At 41.4% G+C, this 26,448-nt stretch overlaps 1 protein-coding gene across 7 annotated transcripts in view; it reads left to right on the forward strand.

Moving 5' to 3' along the window:
• Window positions 1–21,642, forward strand: part of LOC109906506 (multiple PDZ domain protein-like) — a 68,360-nt gene extending 46,718 nt beyond the window's left edge. For 3 of the 7 annotated variants that reach the window (XM_031792026.1, XM_031792028.1, XM_031792029.1), the window contains 22 exons: window positions 37–193; window positions 1,482–1,678; window positions 1,956–2,047; window positions 2,713–2,788; window positions 2,998–3,078; window positions 4,756–4,848; window positions 5,184–5,258; window positions 6,094–6,250; window positions 6,974–7,122; window positions 7,975–8,058; window positions 9,268–9,461; window positions 10,905–10,964; window positions 11,450–11,597; window positions 11,869–11,955; window positions 12,249–12,342; window positions 12,484–12,524; window positions 13,412–13,534; window positions 16,018–16,122; window positions 16,567–16,676; window positions 16,754–16,877; window positions 17,032–20,688; window positions 20,879–21,642. In XM_031792026.1, the coding sequence (XP_031647886.1) occupies window positions 37–193; window positions 1,482–1,678; window positions 1,956–2,047; window positions 2,713–2,788; window positions 2,998–3,078; window positions 4,756–4,848; window positions 5,184–5,258; window positions 6,094–6,250; window positions 6,974–7,122; window positions 7,975–8,058; window positions 9,268–9,461; window positions 10,905–10,964; window positions 11,450–11,597; window positions 11,869–11,955; window positions 12,249–12,342; window positions 12,484–12,524; window positions 13,412–13,534; window positions 16,018–16,122; window positions 16,567–16,676; window positions 16,754–16,877; window positions 17,032–17,178 (2,394 nt within the window). In that variant the 3' untranslated portion in view covers window positions 17,179–20,688; window positions 20,879–21,642. Of the gene's footprint in view, window positions 1–36; window positions 194–1,481; window positions 1,679–1,955; window positions 2,048–2,712; window positions 2,789–2,997; window positions 3,079–4,755; window positions 4,849–5,183; window positions 5,259–6,093; window positions 6,251–6,973; window positions 7,123–7,974; window positions 8,059–9,267; window positions 9,462–10,904; window positions 10,965–11,449; window positions 11,598–11,868; window positions 13,535–16,017; window positions 16,123–16,566; window positions 16,677–16,753; window positions 16,878–17,031; window positions 20,689–20,878 lie in introns of all 7 variants that reach the window. The other 4 variants (XM_031792027.1, XM_031792032.1, XM_031792030.1 and 1 more) reach the window with 2 other exon arrangements.
• Window positions 21,643–26,448: the final 4,806 nt, after the last annotated feature.

Below are 26,448 nucleotides of genomic sequence, written 5' to 3' on the forward strand. Positions count from 1 at the left end.
CAAATGTATTGTACTGATACTTCTGTGATGTGTCAGCCACTAAAGAGGGAAGCGGGAAAGTCATCGTCCACCACTCCTCACCTCTCGCTTCCCGTGGTTCCCCACGTCGGAGAGACAGACACCGATACCCTGACAGAGATTCCCGACAGACAGGCCCAGGCGGAAGACGAGGATGAGTTTGGCTACAGCTGGAGTGAGTTTGACTCTATGAACAGATCTAGGGACAGTTACCCTCCCCTTAATCCTATCCATTGGCCACAATAGGCAGGGGCACTCAAAACCGACCAATAAGGGCAACTTCCTCCTTCTTCATGAACGGTCACTTATTAGACCGAAGTTGGCTACCTAATTATGTTATCTGGGTTCTCATATTGTTATTATGGATCATTATACAATGAACAAGACCATGGATGGACCCAGTGCAGAAACAACTCCTAGCCCCTACTCCCTAGGCACTTGAATAGAACTGAATATATATCATAGGTGAAAGTCTTACAAATTCATCATGAGCAATGTGCAGCTACTACCATATTGTTTATACCTATCACATCCTTTCAGATGAACATGAAGTACCACTGCCTAGTGGGTAGGCACTAGGGTTTTGTTTCCATGGATTCAGCCAGCTCCCTCTTTGCTTGCCTACTCCCATGTGCTACCACCTAGCAGCCACTAGAGGGCCTCGACGTTGCATTTTGAACATGACCTGATCTGTGCAATCGTTGTCTTGCCAGTGCATGAATTGGGCCGGAACACACCGACACACCCAAAATAGGTACAGGCACCTATTTCAGTCTACTTCAAGCACTAAGTCTTGCTGCTAGGCTCCCAAGGCAAGTGAACTAGGCTAGCACAATCATAGAATACCTATCCAATTATTCAAAATGCAGTGCCTAGGGGATAGGGCATGGGGTGATTTCTGGATGGGGCCTCTGGCACTTCTGATTATGGACAGTATAGTCCCTGCTGGGCCCCTGGTGTGTGTGTGTGTGTGTGCGCCCTGTGGGGATCAGATTGATGAGGTGAGTCAGGGAGATTAGTACAGGAGTGATGGTACAGTACAGTCCGTGGCACACAGCCCAGAACAACATGGTCTCTGAATACTAGTCATTCCACTGAGAGATAGAGAGAGAGGCCTGTCTGTCAGGATCAATACAAACCTAGGTTTGGCAGTGTCTTTGTAAGTTGAAATGATGACATATTTGACTCCATTGTGAGATGTGTTGAGTATGACTTTGCATTTTGATGTGATCCTTTAGTTTAGAACCACTGACTATGATTTTTGTTAAAAGTTGTTTAATTTCAGTTGTTTCCATTCATGGCCTGGTTGTATGAGTATAGCAAGTCAAGAAAAGCTATCCAGCTCAAATCTATGCCATACACTACATAGAAAGCTATTCAGTTATATAGTCAATCATTTCACATTCATCAGTATGATGTTTCAGTGGTTCGACTCATTTCAATCTATCCACTATTCTCTTCAGAGATCATCATTCAGCGCTACGGCAGCCTTCCGGGGCTGCTGCACATGATTGAGCTGGAGAAGGGGAAGACCGGCCTGGGCCTTAGTCTGGCTGGCAACCGCGACCGCTCTCGCCTGAGCGTGTTTGTGGTCGGGATCGACCCCTGTGGCGCCGCCGTCAAAGATGGTCGCATTGTGGTTGGGGATGAACTGTTGGAGGTAAGGAGCTTGGATTAGTAACTTAGTAGTCACCGACACTATAGATGGGTGGTTTTTAACCCGGAGTTGGTGCCTAGTGGGTATTACTGTGTTTTATGTACTATATCACATTATGTCTCGATTTAGCTATTCCTCTCTGATTTGATATCCAATCTCCACAATATGATCTCAGGTTTGCAAGAAGGAAGCAAAACGAATGCCAGTTGCTGAATTGAATAATGTGGTATGTTAGACAGTAGTAACAAATTCCATATTGTTCATTTCTGCACCCTATCAGATCAACGGGCAGATTCTGTATGGGCGGAGTCACCAGAATGCCTCCTCCATCATCAAAAGCGCTCCGTCGAAGGTCAAGATCATTTTCATCAGGTAGTGTACTAGAAGAAGGAAATATATCACCAGTCTTTATTCCCATCCCCCACCAATGATATTTTCAACTGATCCACCAAGTTCAACTCATTTCGGCCTTGCATAAATCAATATAATCACTCATCCCAACTCTTTACAATGACAAAGAACATGTACAGATTCTGTAGCTGAGCCCCTTCAATAGTAGAGGACTATTTTAAGCCTAATAACATCACCATACAAAGCCCAGTAGAGGGAGCTGTGGTGTTACAAAAGACTGATCTAAATTGATATCAGTGCAGACAGGCAACGCGATACTACAAGATGTTTCCTTCCATTGTATCCTGCGTTATTCCTGGTAAGGTCACATGATCATGGAAAACCAATGGTCCAGTTACTCATGACAGGCCTAAAGAAATCTGACCAAAATAAGGCGGCCAGGAAAACACTCTACTTAACTCAACTGACAGCCTCAATTAGACTGTGTGGTTCACAGACTCGGGATACGTCCCAAAATGGCACCCTATTCCCTACATTGTTCACTATTTCTGACCAAGGTAGTGCACTGTATAGGGAATAGGGTTCCATTTGCGACCCACTCATGAGTTATGGGTCTCAGGCAGACCGAAAGATGTGTCCTGAAGCAGTGACTAGTGATTTACTCTTGAGTTATGACTGGTGGACAGGAACACAGATGCTCTGAACCAGATGGCTGTAGGACCAGTGAGGGAACATGGAGACACCCTGGAGCCCCAGACGGAGGTAAACGTGTCACATGCATACACACATGATATGTCCCTTCTCACACAGGAACACGGACAGACACATATTCGCACACGGTCTCCCTGTCATCCTGTCTATGTGTAGCTAGTTTCTCTGATTGAAAAAGGCCTTAGGGTATGAAGCAGCTCAATGACTGAAAAGGCTCTATGTTCTACTCTTTCAATCTCTTATTAATCATTTTCTCACAGCTGGAAACATGTACTTCCATTGCACCCTCGGCGATCGATGTTGACATGTTCAAGTATGTGCAGCACGTCATTCTGCCGAAGGTGAGTTACCTTGAGACTCTCACATGCTGCTCTGCTATTAGTTAACATAGGCTCAGACCTCTTCGTGGGGAGAGGGAGGGAAAGAGGGAGAAAAGGACTCTATTCTCTATTCTAATTGACTCGGCTGCTACAAGAGGGAGGGAAGAAAATGAGAGAGGGAGGACAGTAATATACCCTAGGAACTGAGAGAGAGCAGGATGGACAGAGAGACTAAAGAGGATGTGAACCTATTCTAGTTTAATGGGTCTTCTGACAAGCCAAACACCTGGTTGGGAGTCTCAACCTAGCTGTCTGTCCACATGGTTTATTATATAATAGTCTATTAGAGGATCACGGTGTGAAGTCAACATCTGGTATGGGCACATACCAGACACATACTTTTCTGTTACATCCTCTCAGTCCCCAGGAACAAATGATCATGCCGTTTCAAGATGCTGAGTAGAACTGGGCCGTGTTCATTAGGGCACACCCTAGCAAACCGTTTTGCAATGGAAAACTAAAATGAGTGTTTCTTATTGGTCAAGTTCAGGTAGTACCACCCTGTTTCTATATTGCCCCGGGGGCCGCATTCGGTCTTCAATGAGGGACGTAATGAAAATTGATTATATTTCCTTGCCATCAAAATTAGCAAAAGATAGTCCCCTGGCCATTGTTTTTTCCCCGATGCTCCCTGACTGTCTAGCTTTAATTTAAGTGATTATTAGCAAGCTGGACACAGTCATGAAACTGTAGGAATGTAGGTCCATTATTAACTCTACACAATTTCGATTTGGTTTTAGTCATTTTGTGTGTGTGTGTGTGTGTGTGTGTGTGTGTGTGTGTGTGTGTGTGTGTGTGTGTGTGTGTGTGTGTGTGTGTGTGTGTGTGTGTGTGTGTGTGTGTGTGTGTGTGTGTGTGATGCTGTGACTCACCGCAAGCCATGACGGACCCTCCACCTCCAAATCGATCCCGGCTCCAGAGTATAGACCTCTGTGTAACTCGGGCAGTTGTTGTTGGCATGCTGTACTTGTGATGTACCGATCCCATGCAGGTGTTGTTACACATAGTCTGCCACTGCGAGGACGATCAGCTGTCCGTCCTGTCTCCCTGTAGCTCTGTCTTAGGCGTCTCATAGTACGGACATTGCAATTTATTGCCCTGGCCACATCTGCACTCCTCATGCCTCCTTTCAGCATGCCTAAGGCACGTTCACGCAGATGAGCATGGACCCTGGGCATCTTTCTTTTGGTGTTTTTCAGAGTCACTAGAAAGGCCTCTTTAGTGTTCCTAGGTTTTCATAATTGCCTACCGTCTATAAGCTGTTAGTGTCTTAACGACCGTTCCACAGGTGCATGTTCATTCATTGTTTATGGTTCATTGAAGAAGCATGGAAAACAGTGTTTAAACCCATTACAATGAAGATCTGTGAAGATATTTGGATTTTTACGAATTATCTTTGATAGACAGGGTCCTGAAAAAGGGACATTTCTTTTTTTTGCTGAGTTTAGAACCATAATGTTCCAAACTGCCTCACAATTTACAAAACAAACCGTTCTTGCATTGTGACGTTTCGGGTTATCAATGGCTCGAGTTGTTCATGTTTAATGTGTCATTGTGCATGATTCACTGTGTCTATAATTATGGTTGACATGGAGGCATTGAAGAAAATGCAAGTACATTATCTCTTTTGAACTCAAGGAGGAGGGTGGATTCGGCATCACTTTCAGTGAGGAAGACCCCACGAACGGGGTGGTGATTCAGAGTATAACTGAAAAAGGACCAGCAGGAAAGGTATGTCACTCTGTCTTACTCTCCTGGTTGAAACAGGTGTCCTGTATAGCACTCTTCTTCAATCCTGGTCCTGGGGACCCACAAGGTGAGCAGACTTTTGTTCCAGTCTAGTGCTAACACACCTGATTTAAACTAAGAGGACCTTGATTAGTTCAATCAATAAAGTGCTGGGTTGGAACAAAGCATGCGCACCCTGTAGCTGTCCAGGAGCAGTTTTAAAGAACAATGCTGGACAGAAAATTATATTGGACATCCTACATGTCATGCTAATTGGATGGATATATTTTAAGATGGAAAAACATTCTCTAACACCAGTCCTGTATTACTCTATGCAGGACGGCAGCATCAAATCTGGAGATAAACTCCTGGCTGTGGAGGATGAACCAGTGGTGGGCTACACTGTGGAGAGGGTAAGATCTGCCTCTGCAGCACATTTTAGACACACCCTACGGCCAGGGTTAATGGATAGTAATTTGATTAGTTTGAGTGTTTATTAAATTACTTTATTTGTACTTTATTGTTGTTGTAACATATGCATACATTTTTACATAGTTTGTTGTGTGTTAATTTGACATTTATAGACCACATGGATGGGCAAAATGTACTGAATACATATGCAAAATACCATAAAGATCAATATATCAAAATAAACTTGTATTAAAATACAAGAATACTTTTGTAGCTGGCCCGAACAGCAACACCATTCTCAGTAGCGGTTACAGAAACATGTTACTTGCTCTGGCTGTTGTATGTTGTGTTTAACTACCTTGGTTAAGCAAGTCATTCTGTGTGTGCTAAATGACCTAAATGTATATGTGAAAATGAACATGCCAAAATGAACTGCAAAGCACACTGGGTATTGTTTTGGGGCTGAGCTCATTAGAATAATACTCAGCATGCTTTGCAATTGTTTACATATATATTAATGTTTACTTCATTTAGCAGACTCTTTTATCACACCATAGTGTGATCAGACTTCTGATACCAATGCAGGGGTTAAAGGGTAGCCGCAAACTGTAAACCGCTATATAAAAAATAATTTAAAAAATGGTATAGAAAAGTATTTTGTGTTTTGAAAATACAAAATGCATTGGAGTATATTCAGCCCAGTGTAGTTCAAATGACAAAATATTCAGGAGTAATTTAAATACATATCTCAAATACATGTAACAGATGTTCTGCCCATCTCTGATAGACCTTCTGTTGGGGACTATGCAATTGTGTATTTTTTATCCTACGTTTCAGGTCCACACTCTACTGGGGAACGCCAAAGGCTCCGTGAAGTTGACAATCTGCGCGAATGAGTCATTGCCCCTCCCCCCTTACTATACTGATCAGGCCACCATCATCCCTAGCATCTACATGGCTAACCTGGGCCAGCCTGAGTCAGAGCCAATCAGGAGTGAGTAAACAGCTTGTCATGTGTTGACAGGAGGACATGCCATACATTATTAGCATTTTGGGTTATTGAACGTAAACAACTTAGCTGAAGATTTTTTTTACATAACTTAAATATTGGTGCTAGTTATAACTCAAAATCTGAGCGAAGCATGATTCACTCAGTTAAACATGTTAGGTAGAGCAGCTTATAGGGCAAGTGCCCCCAACTTCAATACCAATCATGTCTGTGATTGTTAGTCAATAAGTTTATGCTGATTCAATGAAGAATGAAACCGATACAGTATACAAATACAGTATTAATATAGCCTCTAGTTGTACAGTGACTTAATATATTCAAGTCTGATTTTTTATTTACCTTTATTTAACTAGGCAAGTCAGTTAGGAGCAGATTCTTATTTTCAATGACAGCCTAGGAACAGTGGGTTAACTGCCTGTTCAGGGGCAGAATGACAGATTTGTACCTTGTCAGCTCGGGGGTTTGAACTTGCAACCTTCCGGTTACTAGTCCAACACTAACCACTAGGCTACCCTGCCGCCATTTTAGCCTGCCATCAAATTAATAGGTGCTTTAGCCAACTCCTCTGAATATTTTTTGTCATTGCCTTATTGAATAGCATGCCAATAATAATCTGAGGAATTGGCTAAAAGCACTAAGATCTGGGACCAGGCTAGAATGAAAACATTTCTTCGATATTTTCATCTCAATTTCCCACTCTCTCATCAGGCTCAAGTCGCTCGTCCACCCCTGGTACTCTGGCCTCCTCTGACCCTGTGACCTGTCCCATCATCCCCGGCTGTGAGACCACCATAGACATCTCCAAAGGCCACACGGGCCTGGGCCTCAGCATCGTGGGGGGCTGTGACACTCTATTGGTAGGTCAGAGTGCCAGGGGTAGCTCTGTGATGACTGTGGGTTTTTGAAGTGTCCCCTTGTATTGTAGAATAATAACAAAATGTGTATTTTTGAATAATCTATGACAGAACGGTTGTTGGATCCCAATTAACAGATTCCAAACTGACATATACTGACAAAGAATATGGGTTAGTTTTCCATAGATTTATCTGAAACTTTAAGTCAGAATTTACACTGGGTTTTTGTCCAATTCTATATTTTAAAACAATACATAAAACAAGGAAAAGTTCAACCACTAACATGAGAAGACCAATTCCCACTACTACTTACACAATGATACAAACTTAAAAGATATGCCACCCACTTAGAAGTCTTTGGTTCTGTGTGCTTTTAGAGCTGGCAGTATTATCCCAGGTCTGAAATAGCTGTGGAGGCAGTGGAATGGCAAAGGACTATAGGAAATAATGCAGACTGTCACACACACACACACACACACACACCCCGCTCCTCCTCTCCCCCCATGTGCTCAGTCAGTCCTCAACCACAGGAGACAATATCCTGGAATGTGACCCTTGACCTGAGAATGAGCCCCCCCCCCCATAGACACCTACACACACAGACTCTAGCTAGTGTCAACCTGTTCCACTCTGTCTCTAATCTCTCATGTATTCCTGAACTCCTTCACGTTGTCATTTTATTCTCTTCATTTCTCTATTTGACTATATCTCTGTTTCACCTTGGTTCCTCCCTCCGTCTTCTATTTTTTCCTTCTATCTTTTCCTTGTTCCCTCCTACCGTGCCACACACCTCTAGTATTTTAGCACTTGTTTTTCCCCCTTTCTCACACTCTTCTTTCTCTTCTCTTTCTCCAGGGGACCATCATCATTCACGAGGTCTATGAGGAGGGAGCTGCCTCCAAGGATGGGAGACTTTGGGCTGGGGACCAGATCCTGGAGGTAATGGAATGTAACAGGGCCTGCATTCATCATTTAGGATCAGTTCCACCCTCCTATCCCTGTAACCATATTCCTCATGAAATAAAAGGCTAAACTGATCCTAGATCATATAGACCCGTATTTCACACTCTAGTATAACACTGCATTCATGTCACCGTGACTCTTAAGTTAGGATTTGGTTCATAGAATCTGAAGAAGAATTGTTCAAATGTTACATCTAAAATGATATAAATATAGAAAACGAATGGTGTATATATAGTCATTATATGTATAGATGACGTCATATAGAATGACATCTTTAATAGCCAGCCTAGCTCTCCACCCTTTTGCCCTTTGCTTTGTTATAGACTAGGGGTGTGACTGGGGCCGTTAGTCATGGCAACTCAGTCAATGGGGCTGGAAGCACCTCACTCACCCCCTTTCAATACATGCACGCACACACACACCAACACATATACACATACTCTTATGACTTAATTGCCCCACCTCAGTAATTCACTTTGGGCCCCCCAGCTAAGCCGTAGTATTCATACTGCTTATGATAGGGTCAGGGGGAGGGTGAGAGAGTGGCCACCCATTCTGTGGCTCAAGCAGAACCAACGTCATTAGCGACCCATTTCAGTCTGCTATGAGAAAAGCCATACATGGCTATGCTAGCGCTAATGGGCTATTTCCCGTTGATATGGACCCTTAGAGGTTGAACGGGATCTTAAGCACTTACAAATTCTGAACATACTGTACAAATTGGAATTCGTAACATATCATACGAATTGCAGGTAAAAAAATTAAAAATAGAATAACTTGCAGGACGTAACATACAATACGACTGGATGACGTTGTGCACAATCTTCGGGGACCCGTTTTGGCTCGTGTGTGCTACTTTCAACACTACTGGCTGAAATTGTACAAAACCTCTAGCATCACTTTAAAATAGGTTGCCGGTCTCAGCTCTAAACTAAGTACATTGGTGTTATTATTAGAAAAGGTTTTCAAAATATAAGTATAATTATACTAAAGTATAGGCCTACCCTCAGTATAGGTATAGTATAGGCCTACAGTGTTTCTATAAATAGGAACAATATAACATGCTATCCATTGTACCCTTGCTGCCACATTTTATATTGACAAATCTGTTTGTTTCTCTCTCACTATCCGTTCCTCTTTCATCTCTCCCTCCCCTCTAATCCCTCCCCCTCCCCATCTCCGTAGGTGAATGGCATTGACCTGCGCGTGGCCACTCACGACGAAGCTATCAACGTGCTACGGCAGACCCCTCAGCGGGTGCGTCTGAGCGTGTTCAGGGATGAGGCCCAGTACAAGGAGGAGGACCTGTGGGATGCCTTTACCGTGGAGCTGAACAAGAAGCCCGGCCAGGGTCTGGGCCTCAGCATCGTGGGGAGAAGGTACTCGAACCTATAAGTCTTATAGGGACGTTTGTCTGAAAACATTTAAGGGATGGCCTAAAATGTACATCGTAAACAGGGATGTCCTCAAATGTACACCATAAGCAGGGATGTCCTAAAATGTACACCGTGAATATGTTGGAGAGAAGCTCTCTTTTTCTAGGATGATTAGATTAGTTTACATGCACAGGGTCGCAGATGTAATTGCAGGGTACAGTGACATTCTTAAGCTTGGAGCTCCAACAGTGCAGGTCAAAAAGTGTCACGTTCGTTATAATGAGTGGTCCAAAGCGCAGTGTGAGTAGAGTTCCACATATTTATTGGGTGAAACTTCAAACAAATAAACTAAAGTACAGTTCGTAGCGCACATAACACTAAACACAAACAATATCCCACATCGCAGGTGGGAAAAGGACCACACTAAGTATGATCCCCAATTAGAGGCAACGATATTCAGCTGCCTCCAATTGGAACCATACAAACACACCAACATAGAACTAAAATAACTAGAAACGCCCCCTAGTCACGCTCTGACCTATTACACCATAGAGGACACCGAGGGCTCTCTATGGTCAGGGCGTGACAAAAAGAGAAGTGAATGAAACGATATATAATATATACATATTTACAACTGTAACAATGATAAATGTCCATTGGGGGTGGGATCAGGGTAAATATCCATGCAGGGGAGAATGTCCCCGAGGGGATGTGCATAGGAGGAGCAGCAACCCATCAGAGATGAACTACGACCCCGCAATGGTTCTTAGTCCCATTCACGGAGGGGGGCACATTTTTGTTCCAGCCCAGCACTAATACACTTGTTTCAAGTAATCAACGTATCTTTTTATTTATTTTTATTTAGACCACAATTTGATTATTGGACATAGTTTAAATAATGTGTTGACTCATTCAGAGTCACATAAGGTCATGCTGAGCCATCCTCAGTGTGTTATCCTAGTAGATAACAACACACGCCTTCAGGGTCTCTCAACACATGGTGTCAGAGGTGTGTGACCTCTAGCCCCTAACTCACTGGAGACAGACAGCACAGGAATGGCCCCAGCAGAGAAACCTCAGGCAACCACCAGTGTGTGTGTGTGTGTGTGTGTGAGTGAAACATGCTTCTCCTGTTTGCCTGAACCAATTAGACATTTGAGGAGTCAGGCCTGCAGTGATGACGGGGATTGTTTGGTGTGTGTGTGTGCATGCCACAGGTTATTTAGCATTGGGGTTCAAGGTGTTTGACCTTTCCCATCTCAGTGATTAACATTGGTCATTGTATTGACTAGTTGCTATACTTGCTAAGAAACTTGTTAAATCAATGGTGACAGGGGGGAGCCAACACTTGTTTTAATATACACTTGTTCTAGTAAGAAAATTAAGAGAATATAATGAGAAAGATTAGGCATTTAAAGATGTATCTGTGTTCTTCATTCAACATAGGAAACGAAAAAGGAAACCTTCTAGAACCGGTACCGAATTGAAGAGTCTGAGCAGGAACTGGTATCGGAAAAGAAACAAATCCCAAAGATACCCAGCCCTTGCCCTAGTAGATAGATGTATAGATAAGTCCCACATACACCAAGGTAGATATGCCCTGGATTTTTTTTTACCTGGGTCTGCCTTCAGTGTATTTCGGTCATCCTACCTGCTTTGGAACCTGCTTTTCCTTAACATATCTATAGATCCTGAACCGCCACACCTGAACCACAGCAGGAGGCAGGCATTTGATTTGCATTTTTTACCTAATAGATTGTTAGATAGATTGATAGATACCTTATTGTCCTCAGAGAGAGCCTATTAGTTAAATACAACGTTTTAGAACAACACAAAAAAAGATCCACTTAAAATATGTCATTTGATTTGCTATCGAATCCTAACTGCAAAATGCTCACACACAAATGACTGACACATGCACAGAGACCAAGCACTCACATTAACGCAACATAAACCCTGGTTAACTCGTGTGTTGTTTCTATCCACAACAGGAACGACACAGGGGTGTTTGTGTCGGACATAGTGAAAGGGGGAGTGGTGGAGAGTGACGGGAGGCTGATGCAGGGAGACCAGATCCTGTCCGTCAACAAGGAGGATGTCAGAAACGCCACCCAGGAGTCAGTGGCTGCACTGCTGAAGGTGAACCATGGGAAGCAGGGTCAAATAAAGCCTGGTCCCAGATCTGTTGGTGCCGTCTTGATATATTTGGAACTAGGCTGGATTTTTGTTGTCTCAAATTAAAATTGTTGATATGGATAGATAATTTATGTATTTAAAAAGGAAATGTATAATGAGTGCTGGTATTGGCTCTTTTCGACCGGTTGGTGTGGAATACATCACTAGCATCTCTTCTTTGGATGGTTTGTTTAGTTGAAAAGCTATTTATATGTTTACATGTTTGTGTTTGCAGTGTGGTGTGGGACCCATAGTGATGGAGGTGGGCAGATTTAAAGCCGGACCCTTCCACTCTGAGAGAAGGTTTTCACAGAGCAGTCAGGTATGCTGCCATTTTGTTTTCTGAACCTTAATTATATCCTGGGGCCTGTTCAGGAGAGCAATGTTACAGAATGTTCAGATAGAAATGCATCCAACAGATAGGACCCATGTAGACACCTTGTAAAGCTCTATTCATTACAGTTCTATCTGAATATATTTCAGCTCACTGAATACTCCCTAGATCTCTTCCTTCCTCTATATCCTATTGGTAGTCCTTAGTCCTAAAATATAGTTCAGATAAAGGAAAGCAATTTGTCATTCATTTCACGTTTCTTTTTCCTTGTGTTTGGGTAGATAAGTGAAACGGGCAACTGCAAGGTGACCCCTCACTCGCTGTCAGCCTCCTCTGGTAGCCTCCAGATGGACTGTGACAGCGTACAACATACAAGTCAGGAGTCTAAGACCTTTTTTAGTTGATAAACATCTAGCTGTTTGGAAAGCTAAAGCTAGCCGTCATGTCGTGGTCTCATTTGAGTCGATTCATTTTGGCTGTTTACTCTTGTTTTCTCTTGTTTACTCTTTTATAAAGCACTGGACCACCAGGAGATCAGAATTGTTGAATTCACAAAGGTCAGCTTTCTTTTATAATATTTATAATTATATCGAAAAACAAATCTGTTTTTAGCTTTGTATTAAGATTGATGCCGATTTGTGTCAATCTAAGTCACATAATAAAAAAATCCCCATCCAAATCTGTCAGTTTAAGCTAGAGGAATCTGTTTTTACGTTGGATGCGTCGCGATCCGCCGATATCGCACATCCGCATCTGCAGGGCTAGAGCGCTGTTTGTCAGACCTTGAGACATCCCGAAAATCGGTCTTCTCATGAACACATCTGTAGCTTCTGAACAGTTTGACCTACAAAACTATTATGACCACTATGGAAAGGGGAGACTCAGAACAGGTGGTCTCCATTTTGCACTATGACCGCCACAAGTGTCCGGGGACTCGTCGGAAGGTAACCAGCACCTGTTTACAAAAATGAATAAAAGTACATTTTGAAGGTAGTTTTGTGCCTACCCAACAAAGGGTTAAATAATGTGTCAAAAACACAACATATTTCCTGAGCTTTCTTATCTCATAGATAGGACACACAATTCAAAACTTTGTTTCTTATGATCATTTTTTTAACTCTTTTTTGGGGCATTTATGAATGTTTTATTCAGTGTGTTTCTCAGGGCTATAGTAGTAAAGGCCAAATTCAATACTTTAGTGAATAATTCTTTCTATTGATTTGATACCTACAGGGGTAACAAAATTCCAAATCAAATAGTGAAATTATCCATAGCATGACCATTTTATAATAATCCCATATGTCAGCTTAGAATCCCCCCCCCCATGGCTCCAACTAATTTACACTATTTAAATATGTATTTTATTTGTCTTTGTGAGGTAACTTACTACAACTGATTATAGTGATTTTGAAGTACTTTTGTAATTGGTTGTCTTTCCTCATAGGGTCTCACTGATTCATTGGGAATCAGTATTGCGGGTGGAGTGGGCAGTCCCCTGGGCGATGTGCCCATCTTCATCGCCATGATGAACCCTACTGGCCTCGCTGCCCAGACACACAAACTCAAGGTGGGTTGGTACAGCAGCAGCCGTAGAAACCTGATCAAGAGAATATGGGTTATGTGGGCTGTGTTGTTTGTTGACTTCAAGGACCCTCAAGGAAAGTCAGACTCCGCTAATCACATGGAATCTATTCACTAAATGTTCACCCAAACGAGAGAAAGAGATTTGTTTTGAGCTACAAATAATCAAACAGCAAGGAGTTTTATCGTATCGATGAAAGTTCGTACAAATTCACCAAATGCGAGCACAAACGTCAGGTTTAAGTCAACTTTAGAATATTTACACTTACAGTAAGTGTATGCCTAATTTATTTGTGTCTGGTTCATTTTGGACAGTGGGCTATTCAGATTTGTGCATGTAACTCTGGTCAATCTTTGCGTGAAAATGTTATCTCAAGTCTAAATACTGCCTGTAGTCAGTCTCAAGTCATCACGTAGGTTGGTTCTATTAGTGTCGAGGGCCTTTACAGCTGAAAGCAATGGCCTCCTGCAGAAGGACAGACAAACTGACCATTGTAGCCCCCACAGACAGGCTGGCAGCAGACAATAGTAGAGCAGTAAGCCATAGGAGACCATAAATCTAGTTATACTGCACTGAGCCCATAAAATGTAACAGAATAGAGGGACTGTGTGGATGTCTTGAATAGGATATCTATGTTGGTATCCCTTCAAAAGAACAAGAAGAATGGGTGAACTAAAACAGGCGAAACACAAAGCAGTGGTTTAGAAATACTGGATATGGTTTGCTTGCGTTAGATTTAGCCTACATTAACTTTATCAGTAGTTTTCTTATTTTATCATTACTAAGTCAGTATTATTATAATCTATTGCTTTATGATTCCTGGCTGAAGGCCAGCTGATGAGCGGTAATGCATGATCATTATTCTCTATCAGCACAAACCACTATCTTCCTTCCGTTAACCCCTTCAAATCAAATTTTAGGTGTGGACTAACCGTGAAATGCTTACTCAAGGGCCCTTCCCAACAATGCAGAGAGAAAGAAAATGGAGAAATAATATAAAAGTAAAACACATAGTAGTAATAATAGCTAGTGGCATACACTATAATGCCTTAAATATGTCTGTTAGTTTACACTATAATGCCTTAAATATGTCTGTTAGTTTACACTACAATGCCTAAAATATGTCTGTTAGTTTACACTACAATGCCTTAAATATGTCTGTTAGTTTACACTACAATGCCTTAAATATGTCTGTTAGTTTACACTACAATGCCTTAAATATGTATGTTAGTTTACACTACAATGCCTTAAATATGTCTGTTAGTTTACACTACAATGCCTTAAATATGTATGTTAGTTTACACTACAATGCCTTAAATACGTCTGTTAGTTTACACTACAATGCCTTAAATATGTATGTTAGTTTACACTACAATGCCTTAAATATGTCTGTTAGTTTACACTACAATGCCTTAAATATGTCTGTTAGTTTACACTACAATGCCCTAAATATGTCTTTGTTAGTTTACACTACAATGCCCTAAATATGTCTTTGTTAGTTTACACTACAATGCCTTAAATATGTCTTTGTTAGTTTACACTACAATGCCTTAAATATGTCTGTTAGTTTACACTACAATGCCTTAAATATGTCTGTTAGTTTACACTACAATGCCTAAATACGTCTGTTAGTTTACACTACAATGCCTTAAATATGTCTGTTAGTTTACACTACAATGCCTTAAATATGTCTGTTAGTTTACACTACAATGCCTTAAATATGTCTGTTAGTTTACACTACAATGCCTAAATACGTCTGTTAGTTTACACTACAATGCCTAAATACGTCTGTTAGTTTACACTACAATGCCTTAAATATGTCTTTGTTAGTTTACACTACAATGCCTTAAATACGTCTGTTAGTTTACACTACAATGCCTTAAATATGTCTTTGTTAGTTTACACTACAATGCCTAAATACGTCTGTTAGTTTACACTACAATGCCCTAAATATGTCTTTGTTAGTTTACACTACAATGCCCTAAATATGTCTTTGTTAGTTTACACTACAATGCCTTAAATATGTCTGTTAGTTTACACTACAATGCCCTAAATATGTCTTTGTTAGTTTACACTACAATGCCTAAATACGTCTGTTAGTTTACACTACAATGCCCTAAATATGTCTTTGTTAGTTTACACTACAATGCCCTAAATATGTCTTTGTTAGTTTACACTACAATGCCTTAAATATGTCTGTTAGTTTACACTACAATGCCTTAAATATGTCTTTGTTAAGTTTACACTACAATGCCTTAAATACGTCTTTGTTAGTTTACACTACAATGCCCTAAATACATCTTTGTTACATTATTCCTAGGAGGTATGGGGTTGGGGAACGATTAAGGGATTGATTTAGTATTAGTTGCTGTCTCTAACCCATATGTACCGGTATTACAAACATTGTGACCAAGGGGTTAGCACATGCTGTAACCTCTAACCCTGTGACCTCTCTGTGAACCTTCCAGATCGGTGACATGATCGTCAGTATCTGTGGGACCGCTACTGAGGGCATGAGCCACAGCCAGGCCGTCACCCTGCTGAAGAATGCCACCGGCACCATCGAGCTGCAGGTCAGTCAAAGACTAATTAACGTCATTCTCCAACTCCAGTAAGATTGTACTGGTATTTTAGCAGTAATGCATTTACAGTACAAAGTATTTCTGAAAACCTCTACTTCATCAGTGATAACTGTGAATACAGGTATACTGATGAAGTAGAGGTTTTCACATATACGTTGTATATGCATTGTTGCTAAAAGATCAGTATAGTCTTGTATCCAAGGGTGCGTACTGTGGAGATTGAGATATTATCCATTATCGGTAGCTTGAGCATGTACAGTATAAAGCTCTGTTTTGTTTTATGTGCTTGCTGTCATCTACATCAAGTTATCTGTTAAAGTTTGATGATGAAATTGTTCTATATTGCAGTGCTCGAAAATGAGCTGATGAACTGAACAAACTAAACTAAATGACCTTTTCATGTATCATTTGTCTTGCAACAACAAAACCCAACAGGTGGTAGCAGGGCGTGATACCACAGTGACCGGCCCGTCTCAGGAGCAGACAGCTGTCGGACTCTCAGTCTCCAGCCTTACTGCTACTAGCATCTTCCACGACGACCTGGGGTATGTACGCGCACACACACCTGTTGTTTCTGTCAAACCCGTACAAGGCCTGAGAAACATTTCTCTCCGTTCTACAGACCTCCTCAATATAAGACCATTACCCTGGCCAGGGGCCCAGATGGCCTGGGCTTCAGCATTGTTGGTGGCTTTGGAAGCCCACATGGAGACCTGCCCATTTATGTGAAAACCGTGTTTGGGAAGGTTAGGGGAAATCAAATTTTCTTCGCTAAATGATGTTTCATAGAGCAAGTCAGTATTAGTATGTTATCGATTAAATATATTCCTTTTGAATGTACATTTATGACAGTTGTAATTGTGGTAACCTGTGTGGTAACCTGGCGTGTCCGTTCTCCAGGGGGCAGCGTCAGAGGACGGGCGTCTGAAGCGGGGGGATCAGATTATGGCTGTTAACGGACAGAGTCTGGAGGGGGTCACCCACGAGGAGGCCGTGGGCATCCTGAAGAGGACCAAGGGAACAATTGCACTCACTGTGCTCTCCTAGACACACACACACCTCACCCTACACGCATAGACAAAGACTCATACCTTGGTGTAGACACACACTCACCCTAATATACTGTATATGTATTGAAATGTGAACACACCCATTCCTAAACTCTAACATGCTGACCAAACCGGACACGCGCAAGTTTTTGTTCACCCACACCAGAAGCGATCAGGACACACAGGTTGAAATATCAAAACAAACTCTGAGCCAATTATGTTAATTTGTGGACAGGTCAAATAGCATTAAACATTTATGGCAATTTAGCTAGCTAGCTTGCTAGTTAATTTGTCCCGGGATATAAACATTGGGTTGTTATTTTACCTGAAATGCACAAGGTCCTCTACTCCGACAGATAAAACGGTAAACCAAATTAGTTTCTCGTTATCTCTCTTCCTTTCTTCAGGCTTCATTTTCTTCTTTGGATTTTAAATGGTGGTTGGCAACCAACTTTACGGTGCATTCCAGCGACTCCTGTGGCAGGCCGGGCGCAGTGCGCGCTAACCAAGGTTGCCAGGTGCACGGTGTTTCCTCTGACACATTGGTGCGGCTGGCTTCCGGGTTGGATGCGCGCTGTGTTAAGAAGCAGTGCGGCTTGGTTGGGTTGTGTATCGGAGGACGCTTGACTTTCAACCTTCGTCTCTCCCGAGCCTGTACGGGAGTTGTAGCGATGAGACAAGATGGTAGCTACTAAAAACAATTGGGTACCACGAAATTGGGGAGAAAAAGGGGTACAAATTAAAATACAAAAATATCTATAAAAAAAACTTTACGGTGCATTACTACAACCGACTGGAGTGAGGACCTCAATTAATCCTTCAATCACCCACGTGGGTATATGCTCCTAAACACCGTAGGATAAAGAGGCAGGACTTGCAGCGCGTTGAGCTTGACAAATAGAACCAACTTCTATTTTAGCGCCTGGCCACGCAGACGCTAGCTGTTGCGCGCAAGCAGGGTGGGTGCATTGATTGAATACCAGGTATGTGTACATTTTATTTTGCAACCTTCCCAAGAAGGTTACAAGAAGCTACTGCAGGTAGACTGAAATATTCACTGGACAATGTGGCTCAGATCTTTTATACTCTAGTTTTCTATGCTCAGACATGGACTGTGTTATTATGATTTTTAGGGTTAAGGGCCCTTTTAAGCAATATCTGAAAAATATTGGTAGAATAAGACCATTATTTAAAGCTTATGCTACTGTAAACTGCTGTCCATCCTCTTCTATAGTGAAGTCACTGTCGTATTTAAGTCTAGACTCTAGACTGAATAACATTTGAATAACGTTTTGTTTGACGCAAACCACCTTTTCAGGAGTGAAATGATCTTAAAAGCTTTGGTTTCTTGGTCAGAAGTTCTACAGACCAAGTATCTAAGTGTGTGTACATGGTCACACACTCAGGGAAAGGAGAGGGTGCGTATGAGACGTAGTGTAGTTTTACTAATGCAGCTGTGAAGTATTGATTCACAGTATTTTACCATTCAAGTATTACCTATTTTTATGGTCATTGTCTGCCATGACCATACTTTATCATAATATGATAGTAGGTGAACGAAACCAGTTTATATGGTCCATCTCAGCTGTCTCCAACCTGGAGAGTTATTGCAGCCTTTTCCTCAAACCTAGCACTAGCACAGCTGTTTCACATAATCAAACGTTGACCGTTTTCAGTATGGACAACAATTAGCCGAATCAATTGTGTTGGGCTGGAACAAAAGCCTGTACACCCGGTCACTCTCCAGGAAGTTGGAGCTTCCTAATTCATTTCAAACCATTAGCTAGATACCCCATGTTCTAGTTTCACAACAATGAATCCCCTTTTTAACATGGCGTCAGTCACTCTTACAGATGTAGGGTCTTAATTTGAGCCAGTTTGCGACAGCAGGAAAATAATCCTGCAGCAACAGGAAATGTGAATTACTATGTGGGATTATAATTATGGACATTTTTGTAGGGGATTCCAAGTGGAAATAACAAACTTCAGAAGCCTTTTTAAACCTCAAATACACGACATGTTTAGTTCTCCAGCAACAGGGTGATCAAATTAAGATCCTATATTACAATACATGTGTACCTAGTTAAGTACATCCAGCACAGTATTGAGTTGTTCAGAGGCTGAATTAATAAAAGTTACCTTCAAGCCCCAGTTATTGATTGGTTTTATTTGAGTAATGTCATAGAGTCCATAGGCTTTTCATTACTGTGTCTAACTGTTTTTGTAACAGTTAACAGGCAATTCTATTGAGAATATCCACCAAGCGGTAGTTGTTATTGGAGGCTTACGGCGTCACACAAGACCTGCACATCTGACTAATATATCATGTGGATTCAGGATTTATGAGGATGTGAGGTGCGAATGTGGTTTATGCAGCTGATATATTATTAGCTAGAGGCTATACCTACTGTAAGATTAAAAGGAATGGCTCAAAACTTTCTTAGATATCTAAAGGATAGTAATGTCATACATAATACAGTTACTTCATCCTTAGTCATGTTCTTTAGGCACCAAATGGAAGAAAATTGACTACCTAGACCTTTCCAATGTGAAACGAATGTTCCTTTTCTGTTGCAAAATGTAAAGATTTTTGGATGAGAGCCCAAATGAACAAACCCAGGTTGTTCTATGGAGCTTTTTAGGAGTGAGAGTAGAGAAAGGATCTCTGTTTAAATTTACTGTAGGATGTCCACACAGACAGCTGTTTCACAGTATAGCATGTGGTCTGTGTGAGGTCCTCCTACACATGAAATCCTTTTCTTAAGCTACAGTAGTTTAAAGAAAAAAAACAAGTGTTCAATTACCATGGGAAGTCAAGCGGACCGGTTGAAAGGGTGAAACCCAGGGCAGCATCTTTCACTGGGGATGGGAGGGATGTGACCCCCCCCATGTTCTGAAATTGAAAGGGTGAAACCCAGGGCAGCATCTTTCACTGGGGATGGGAGGGATGTGACCCCCCCCATGTTCTGAAATTGCATTTTTGTCCACCCAAGTTTCATAATTGCACTGTGATACAAAAAGAGGCATCTGTGTGCTTTTGGACCATGCGGACGCCTCAGAGCGGTCAGGTAGGCTGTTTGGTGTAATGAGCTGGCTGGATTTAGGAACACAGGTACACCTGCACAGAGCGTACAAGTTGTAAAAGCAACTTGTTTTCACCAGTTGGTGTACCATTTAGATCTAGCCAAAAGTTGGCTAACATTAGTGAGCTTTAGCCAATAGTTTTGCCTCAATCACACTAGATCTGAATCAAACAATGAAATTGAAGACTGATATTCTGATGTTTTTATTAGAGTCAGTATAGCAACATAAAGTTATTGCGCTTTCAGTTTCACTAGCTAATTCCCTACTTTTCACACTGACAAGGTATAAACAGCTCTACAGGCTTCACTGTCATGGTGCACAGTCAGTACACAACACTATGCTCATCATGTCTTCGCAGGATCAGATTGTGACCAGTGTCCCAGCAGGGTCAGACAGCCAGGGAAGACCAGTCTACGGAGCTCAGGTGAATTTTGCAGTATATTATAACAATGAGTGAATGGATACAAAGTTCCCTCTTGAGTTGATGGGTGGGCTACAGTTTGGGATCTGGGAATAATGGTCATTTCAATTATTGAACCATTAATGCTATTCTTGGATCATTTAATGTTTAAATGTACACCAAGGTAATTCTTTGTCATGCCTCATCTGAGCAGGATCAGATGGTAGCAGGCATCTCAGCAGGGTCAGGCAACCAGGGAAGACCAGTCTGTTATGGCGCTACGGTGAACATTTGCAGATGCAACACTATTATTTATGTGCGGCAAACACTGGACAAGCCAGAAGCGTCCAAGATTGAAACTACTGTACATTATTAAGGCAGTCTGACAAACCTCAAGTTGATTTCCAAACTGTATCAAGGGTTGATGGAGGCTTTTCCTGATGACACAAATGACACACAACATGTAAAACAACAACGTGACCTGGGAGACTTGATGATGATGATGATGATGATGAATGGATACAGATATATTAGAATGCCCAGTCACGTTCATATCATCTCAGATATAAATTACTGCAGTTTAAGACCATCCATAGAACGTGCTATATGCCAGTCAAACTGAATATCAGGCACTCAGAAATGTTATTCCTCTGCTGGAGGTGTAAAACACAAAAGGGGACATATTTTCATTTGTTATGGTCTTGTAAAGGCTGGATGAATTCTGGCAAAGAGTATGCTATTTTATCTCAGCATGTCTACAGATTCTCCCTTCTCCCTGTTTTTCTTTGCTTGGAAATGTTGATACTGGAGACTTATCAGAAAAAACGGTGTAACCTAGCATTTATAGCAGCTAAGAAATGCATTGCCATTAATTGGAGGGTTGGTTATCCTCCCACGTCAAAATTGATGTCAGAAATGTCAAGTTATGTATCACAAAATTGTATTCATTACAAGATTAAAAGTGTACTGTGCAACTTTCATACGGTCTGTGTGCCTTATATGGAATGCTGTACGACAAATGGAGTTTGTATTGAAGTCATGCTCATGTCAGGGGATATACCTATTTAGGCAATCTCTAGCTGCTGGGCTGCTCAGTCCTGGCCCTGGGAGTCTGCTGTACTGTTGGTTGTCACTCTGGCCATGGCCTAACACACCTGAACCCAATAATGAATGTTTCACTAAGATCCTAAAGATGAGTGAGGTGTGTTGGGTTGGGGCACTGCAGGGCGGTGGACCCCTAGGGGCAGGATGGGGCAATCCAGCTATATTGTGTGCAACTAAAAATATCTCTACATTGCTATTAAGCCTATGATAGGAATTACAGTGTCCTCTTTAATTATTCGGTCAGTGAAGCATTTTTTTTCTTCTTTTGCCCCTATACTCGAAGTTTGGATTTGAAATCAAACAATGAGTATGAAGTTAAAGTGCAGACAGTCAGCTTTAATTTGAAGGTATTTTTATCCATATTGGGGGAACCGTTTAGAATTTTTTTGCACTTTTTGTACATCCCCCCATTTTAGTGGAGCAAAAGTATTGGGACAAATTCACTTGTATGTGTATTGGAGTAGCAAGTATTTGGTCCCACATTCATAGCACGCAATGACTACATCAAGATTGTGACTCTAGACATTTTTTTGGGTGCATTTGCTGTCTGTTTTGGTTGTGTTTCAGATTATTTTGCCCAAGAAAAATTCATGGTAAATAATGTGTGTCATTTAGGAATCACTTTTATTTTAAATAAGAATAGAATATGTTTCTAAACACTTACAGATAATCCTGAATAAATCGTGAATAATGATGAGTGAGAAAGTTAGATTGACAAATGTCATACCCCCAAGACATGCTAACATTGCACCATTACAATAACAGGAGAGGTTAGCATTTTTTGGAGGGGGGGTATATGTGTGCGTCTAACTTTTTCACTCATCATTATTCATAATCCATAATCATGGTAGCATCCACATGCATGTAGAAGTGTTTAGAAACGTATTATATTCTTATTTATAATAAGTGACCCAAAATTCACCCCAAACAGGTCATATTAGACCTGTTTGGGGTCATATTATAATTTAAAAATTCTGAGGGAGGACGCCCAGACTGCCTGCTAGGTTATGTCCCCCCCCACTTCTAAAACCAAAGTTGCGCCCCTGATGAAACCTTTGTAAGAGGTCTCTGGCTGGGGTTTTCTCTTCACAGTGTTGGAGTGTCAAAAAGTGTGACTTGTTTCTGTGGCTAGAGCTATGAGATGAGTGTGGATGTTGATGTCTGTGTGTGTGTGTGTGTGTGTGTTGTTTGCTGTCATGCTATTGCTAAGCTAAGGCATTGTCTGTGCTTACTGACTCAGAATTCAATGGGAGAACCACCCCAAGACACCCAGAACTAAGTAATCTCCTACAAAACCAAGTGACATGTTTCCTTTTTCAAAACAGCCAAATGTAAACAAATATTCCAATCACCAATTGCCTCTATCCAAGTGGGAAAACTTCCCTTTTTTGCTATCCAAATCATTTTGTCAATTTTGTTCTTCTGTATCTTGGAATCATAAACAAAGATAGCACCATAAAAAAAGAACAATGCTGCCTTAAAATTCCATCAGAAATTCTGGAATATGAGGTTCTGACTGGAAGTAATGACTTGTGTCATTTCATCAATGACTTTTCAAATTTTCAACCTAAAGATAAATCAAAGCCATTTTTGACCATGTCAAACTTTAACCTTGTGGATATATAGTATGTAGCTGGTTTGACCAATTGTCAACATTAGCAGACTATTGGTCCGAGGAACATTTGAAGGCCTCAACAATTGCCTTTACCACCACACAAACGTGCAATACATCACATTGACTTTACAATAGTCAAAGCGACAATAGTGTAAACGTGTGAATTTGCAGCATGATTAGGACCTTTCCTCGCTGTATTGCTAGCTAGTATTGTAGCCTACAGCTGTTAGCCCAGCGCCACAACTCAAGAACCCGACACATGCAATAGACAGCTGAGCTATCCCAAGCACCTGCTGTTTTAATTGCCTGTGGGGTTGTGTGTTAGTTACCTAACCGCTCCAGACTCAAGAAACATGAGCTGGCTGATGTGAGGATTGGCTTGTCTGGGCTAGTTCCTGAGAAGTGAGATCAGATGCGGGCGGCCAGGTTACGCTTAGCTGAGCAAGGTCAGATTTCATTAGTTAGTTCTGTCAGGTGTTTTCAGACCTCTAATCTGGAGGAGTACAAGCCCTGTGCTATCTTTTGTGTAGATCCAGTGTCATCAAGAAGTGAATAGGGAGGATTAGACCATGTGAATATTAAGCTAGACTTCTCTCGACATGAGACCACTTATGATCCAGAAAAGTCAGACAAAGTTTGAATTTGGAATGAAGTTAGAAGGGTACAATCTATAATCTATCAAGGGTCAAAACTATAAATAAGATGTGTTTTGACAACAATAGTCACTTCCACATATCCCCCAACAGAGAATCGTCAACCCCTGACTAATGCTTCCACCCCTGGGCTTTAGTCTTTGGTTGTGAAGCCAGGATTTGCCAGTTGTTCAAACACCTACTACAGTATCATGTTGTGGTGTGAGAGGTATAGAGGTTAAGCAAACAGAAACCAGCAGCCACAGCCAACAAGTGGTTCATGATGACTCAACTAACATGCCAAGCTAGGGTATCTCACGCTACATCACCCCTCATGACATTTCAGTTTATTGCCACTTAATGAGTATTTCCTTGCATAGCTGGAATACCGAGGGCATGTGGTGGGATGGTGGAATGGATAGAGAACAAAGAACTGTGCTTTCCATTGTTACAGCAGTTTGGTTATGGAATTCAATCATTTCATGGGAACCCTGTAGCTGAAGGGTGCCTTCACATAAGGTTGTCAGGAGCATTAACATAATGATAGAATATTTTTGTCATTAGTCATTCATGTAGCAAGTATTGACCTATGACATCCACGTCGTCTTATTGACTGCAAAGACATACTGTTCAGTTTTCAAATCTGTTTTCACACTTTTCACACCCTGTGTTGTAGTCTTATGAAAAACTATCCTTATAGATGTTAGTGGCTAAATTCAATGTTTGGAAAGGCTACATTAAATCAAGATCAGCAGTGTGCAGTCAGCATGTCAACAAACATAGCAAGATTGATGTTTGTTTTGTCCTGTTTGAGAGCAAAATGTATAATTCAGAAATATAAAATGGCATAACATTTGATCTGGTTAACCAATAAGTGGATGGGGTAGACAGTGGATCAGCACAGTCTATGCTGACAAGCAGCCAAAGTTTTTAATTGATGGCATTTAGTTGTTGAAGAAGCCAGTACAGACAATGAATCAAGAGGGCAATTAACTTTAGCTCCATAACAAATGGTTTCTCTACCGTTTCCTGTAGTGTAGGCATTTCCTCACTTTAAAATGTTGTCGTCATAATGGTATTCTGGAAACACTATACTTGAAGGTTGTTAGGAATCATACTGCAACACTCGCTGGTTCCCTAAAGGAACTTATATCATGCTTCAAGTAAAGTGCTACTTGCCTGCTACAATAGACAAATAACTTTTGCAGAGCGTGAGACACTAATTTCATTGAAACCTGAGCGTAAGTGTGCTGGCTCCCTAGTCACTACTCTGATACAAAGCACATTTTCATGTCTGCGTGATCTCAAAAATGTCGTAACGTATAAAAAAAAACACTGAAACATGTTTGCACACAGGGACATGGATGATTGAACAAATGCCTAAACATGGGCGCACTCATGCACAAGGAAGCGGTTTCTATCTTGTGCATGGATCTGACTTCTACATTACATAAAAGGCCTTATTGTGTAGCCTACACCGAGGGCGACAGTCTACCAACTGGTTGATCAAGTTACACCTTCCTGGGTTGACACTTTCAAAGGGTCAAAGGTCATCGCTTACTGAGCCATAGTTCATTCTAATATATGAACAGACAAACTAACGAACATATACAGAAAACATATATAAACGCAATATGTAAGGTTTTGGTCTCATGTCTCATGAGCTGAAATAAACGATTCCGGAAATGTTCCATATATACAAAAATCGTTTTTGTCTTTTGAGCTTCTAGTCATGAAATCTATGCAGCCTGTTCAATCACTTTTTATAGCTACTGTTTACAGGCCTCCTGGGCCATATACAGCATTCCTCACTGAGTTCCCTGAATTCCTATCGGACCTTGTAGTAATGGCAGATAATATTCACATTTTTGGGGACTTTAATATTCACATGGAAAAGTCCACAGACGGAGCCATCATCGACTCAGTGGGTTTTGTCCAACATGTCTCCGGATCTACTCACTGCCACAGTCATACTCTGGACCTAGTTTTGTCCCGTGGAATAAATGTTGTGGATCTTAATGTTTTTCCTCATAATCTTGGACTATCGGACCACCGTTTTATTACGTTTGCAATTGCAACAAATAATCTGCTCAGACCCCAACCAAGGACCATCAATAGCTGTGCTATAAATTCTCGGACAAACTAAAGATTCCTAGATGCCCTTCCAGACTCCCTCCACCTACACAAGGAAGTCAGAGTATAAAAATCGGTTAACCACCTAACTGAGAAACTCAATTTAACCTTGCGTAATACCCTAGATGCAGTCGCACCCTTGAAAACAAAAAAAGATTTGTCATAAGAAACTAGCTCCCTGGTATACAGAAAATACCAGAGCCCTGAAGCAAGCTTCCAGAAAACTGGAAATGGTGCTACACCAAACTGAACGTTTTCCGACTAGCTTGGAAAGACACTGCTGTGCAGTATCGAAGAGCC

This window comes from Oncorhynchus kisutch, linkage group LG16 (assembly GCF_002021735.2).
Source record: "Oncorhynchus kisutch isolate 150728-3 linkage group LG16, Okis_V2, whole genome shotgun sequence".
Taxonomy (NCBI): Eukaryota; Metazoa; Chordata; class Actinopteri; order Salmoniformes; family Salmonidae; genus Oncorhynchus; species Oncorhynchus kisutch.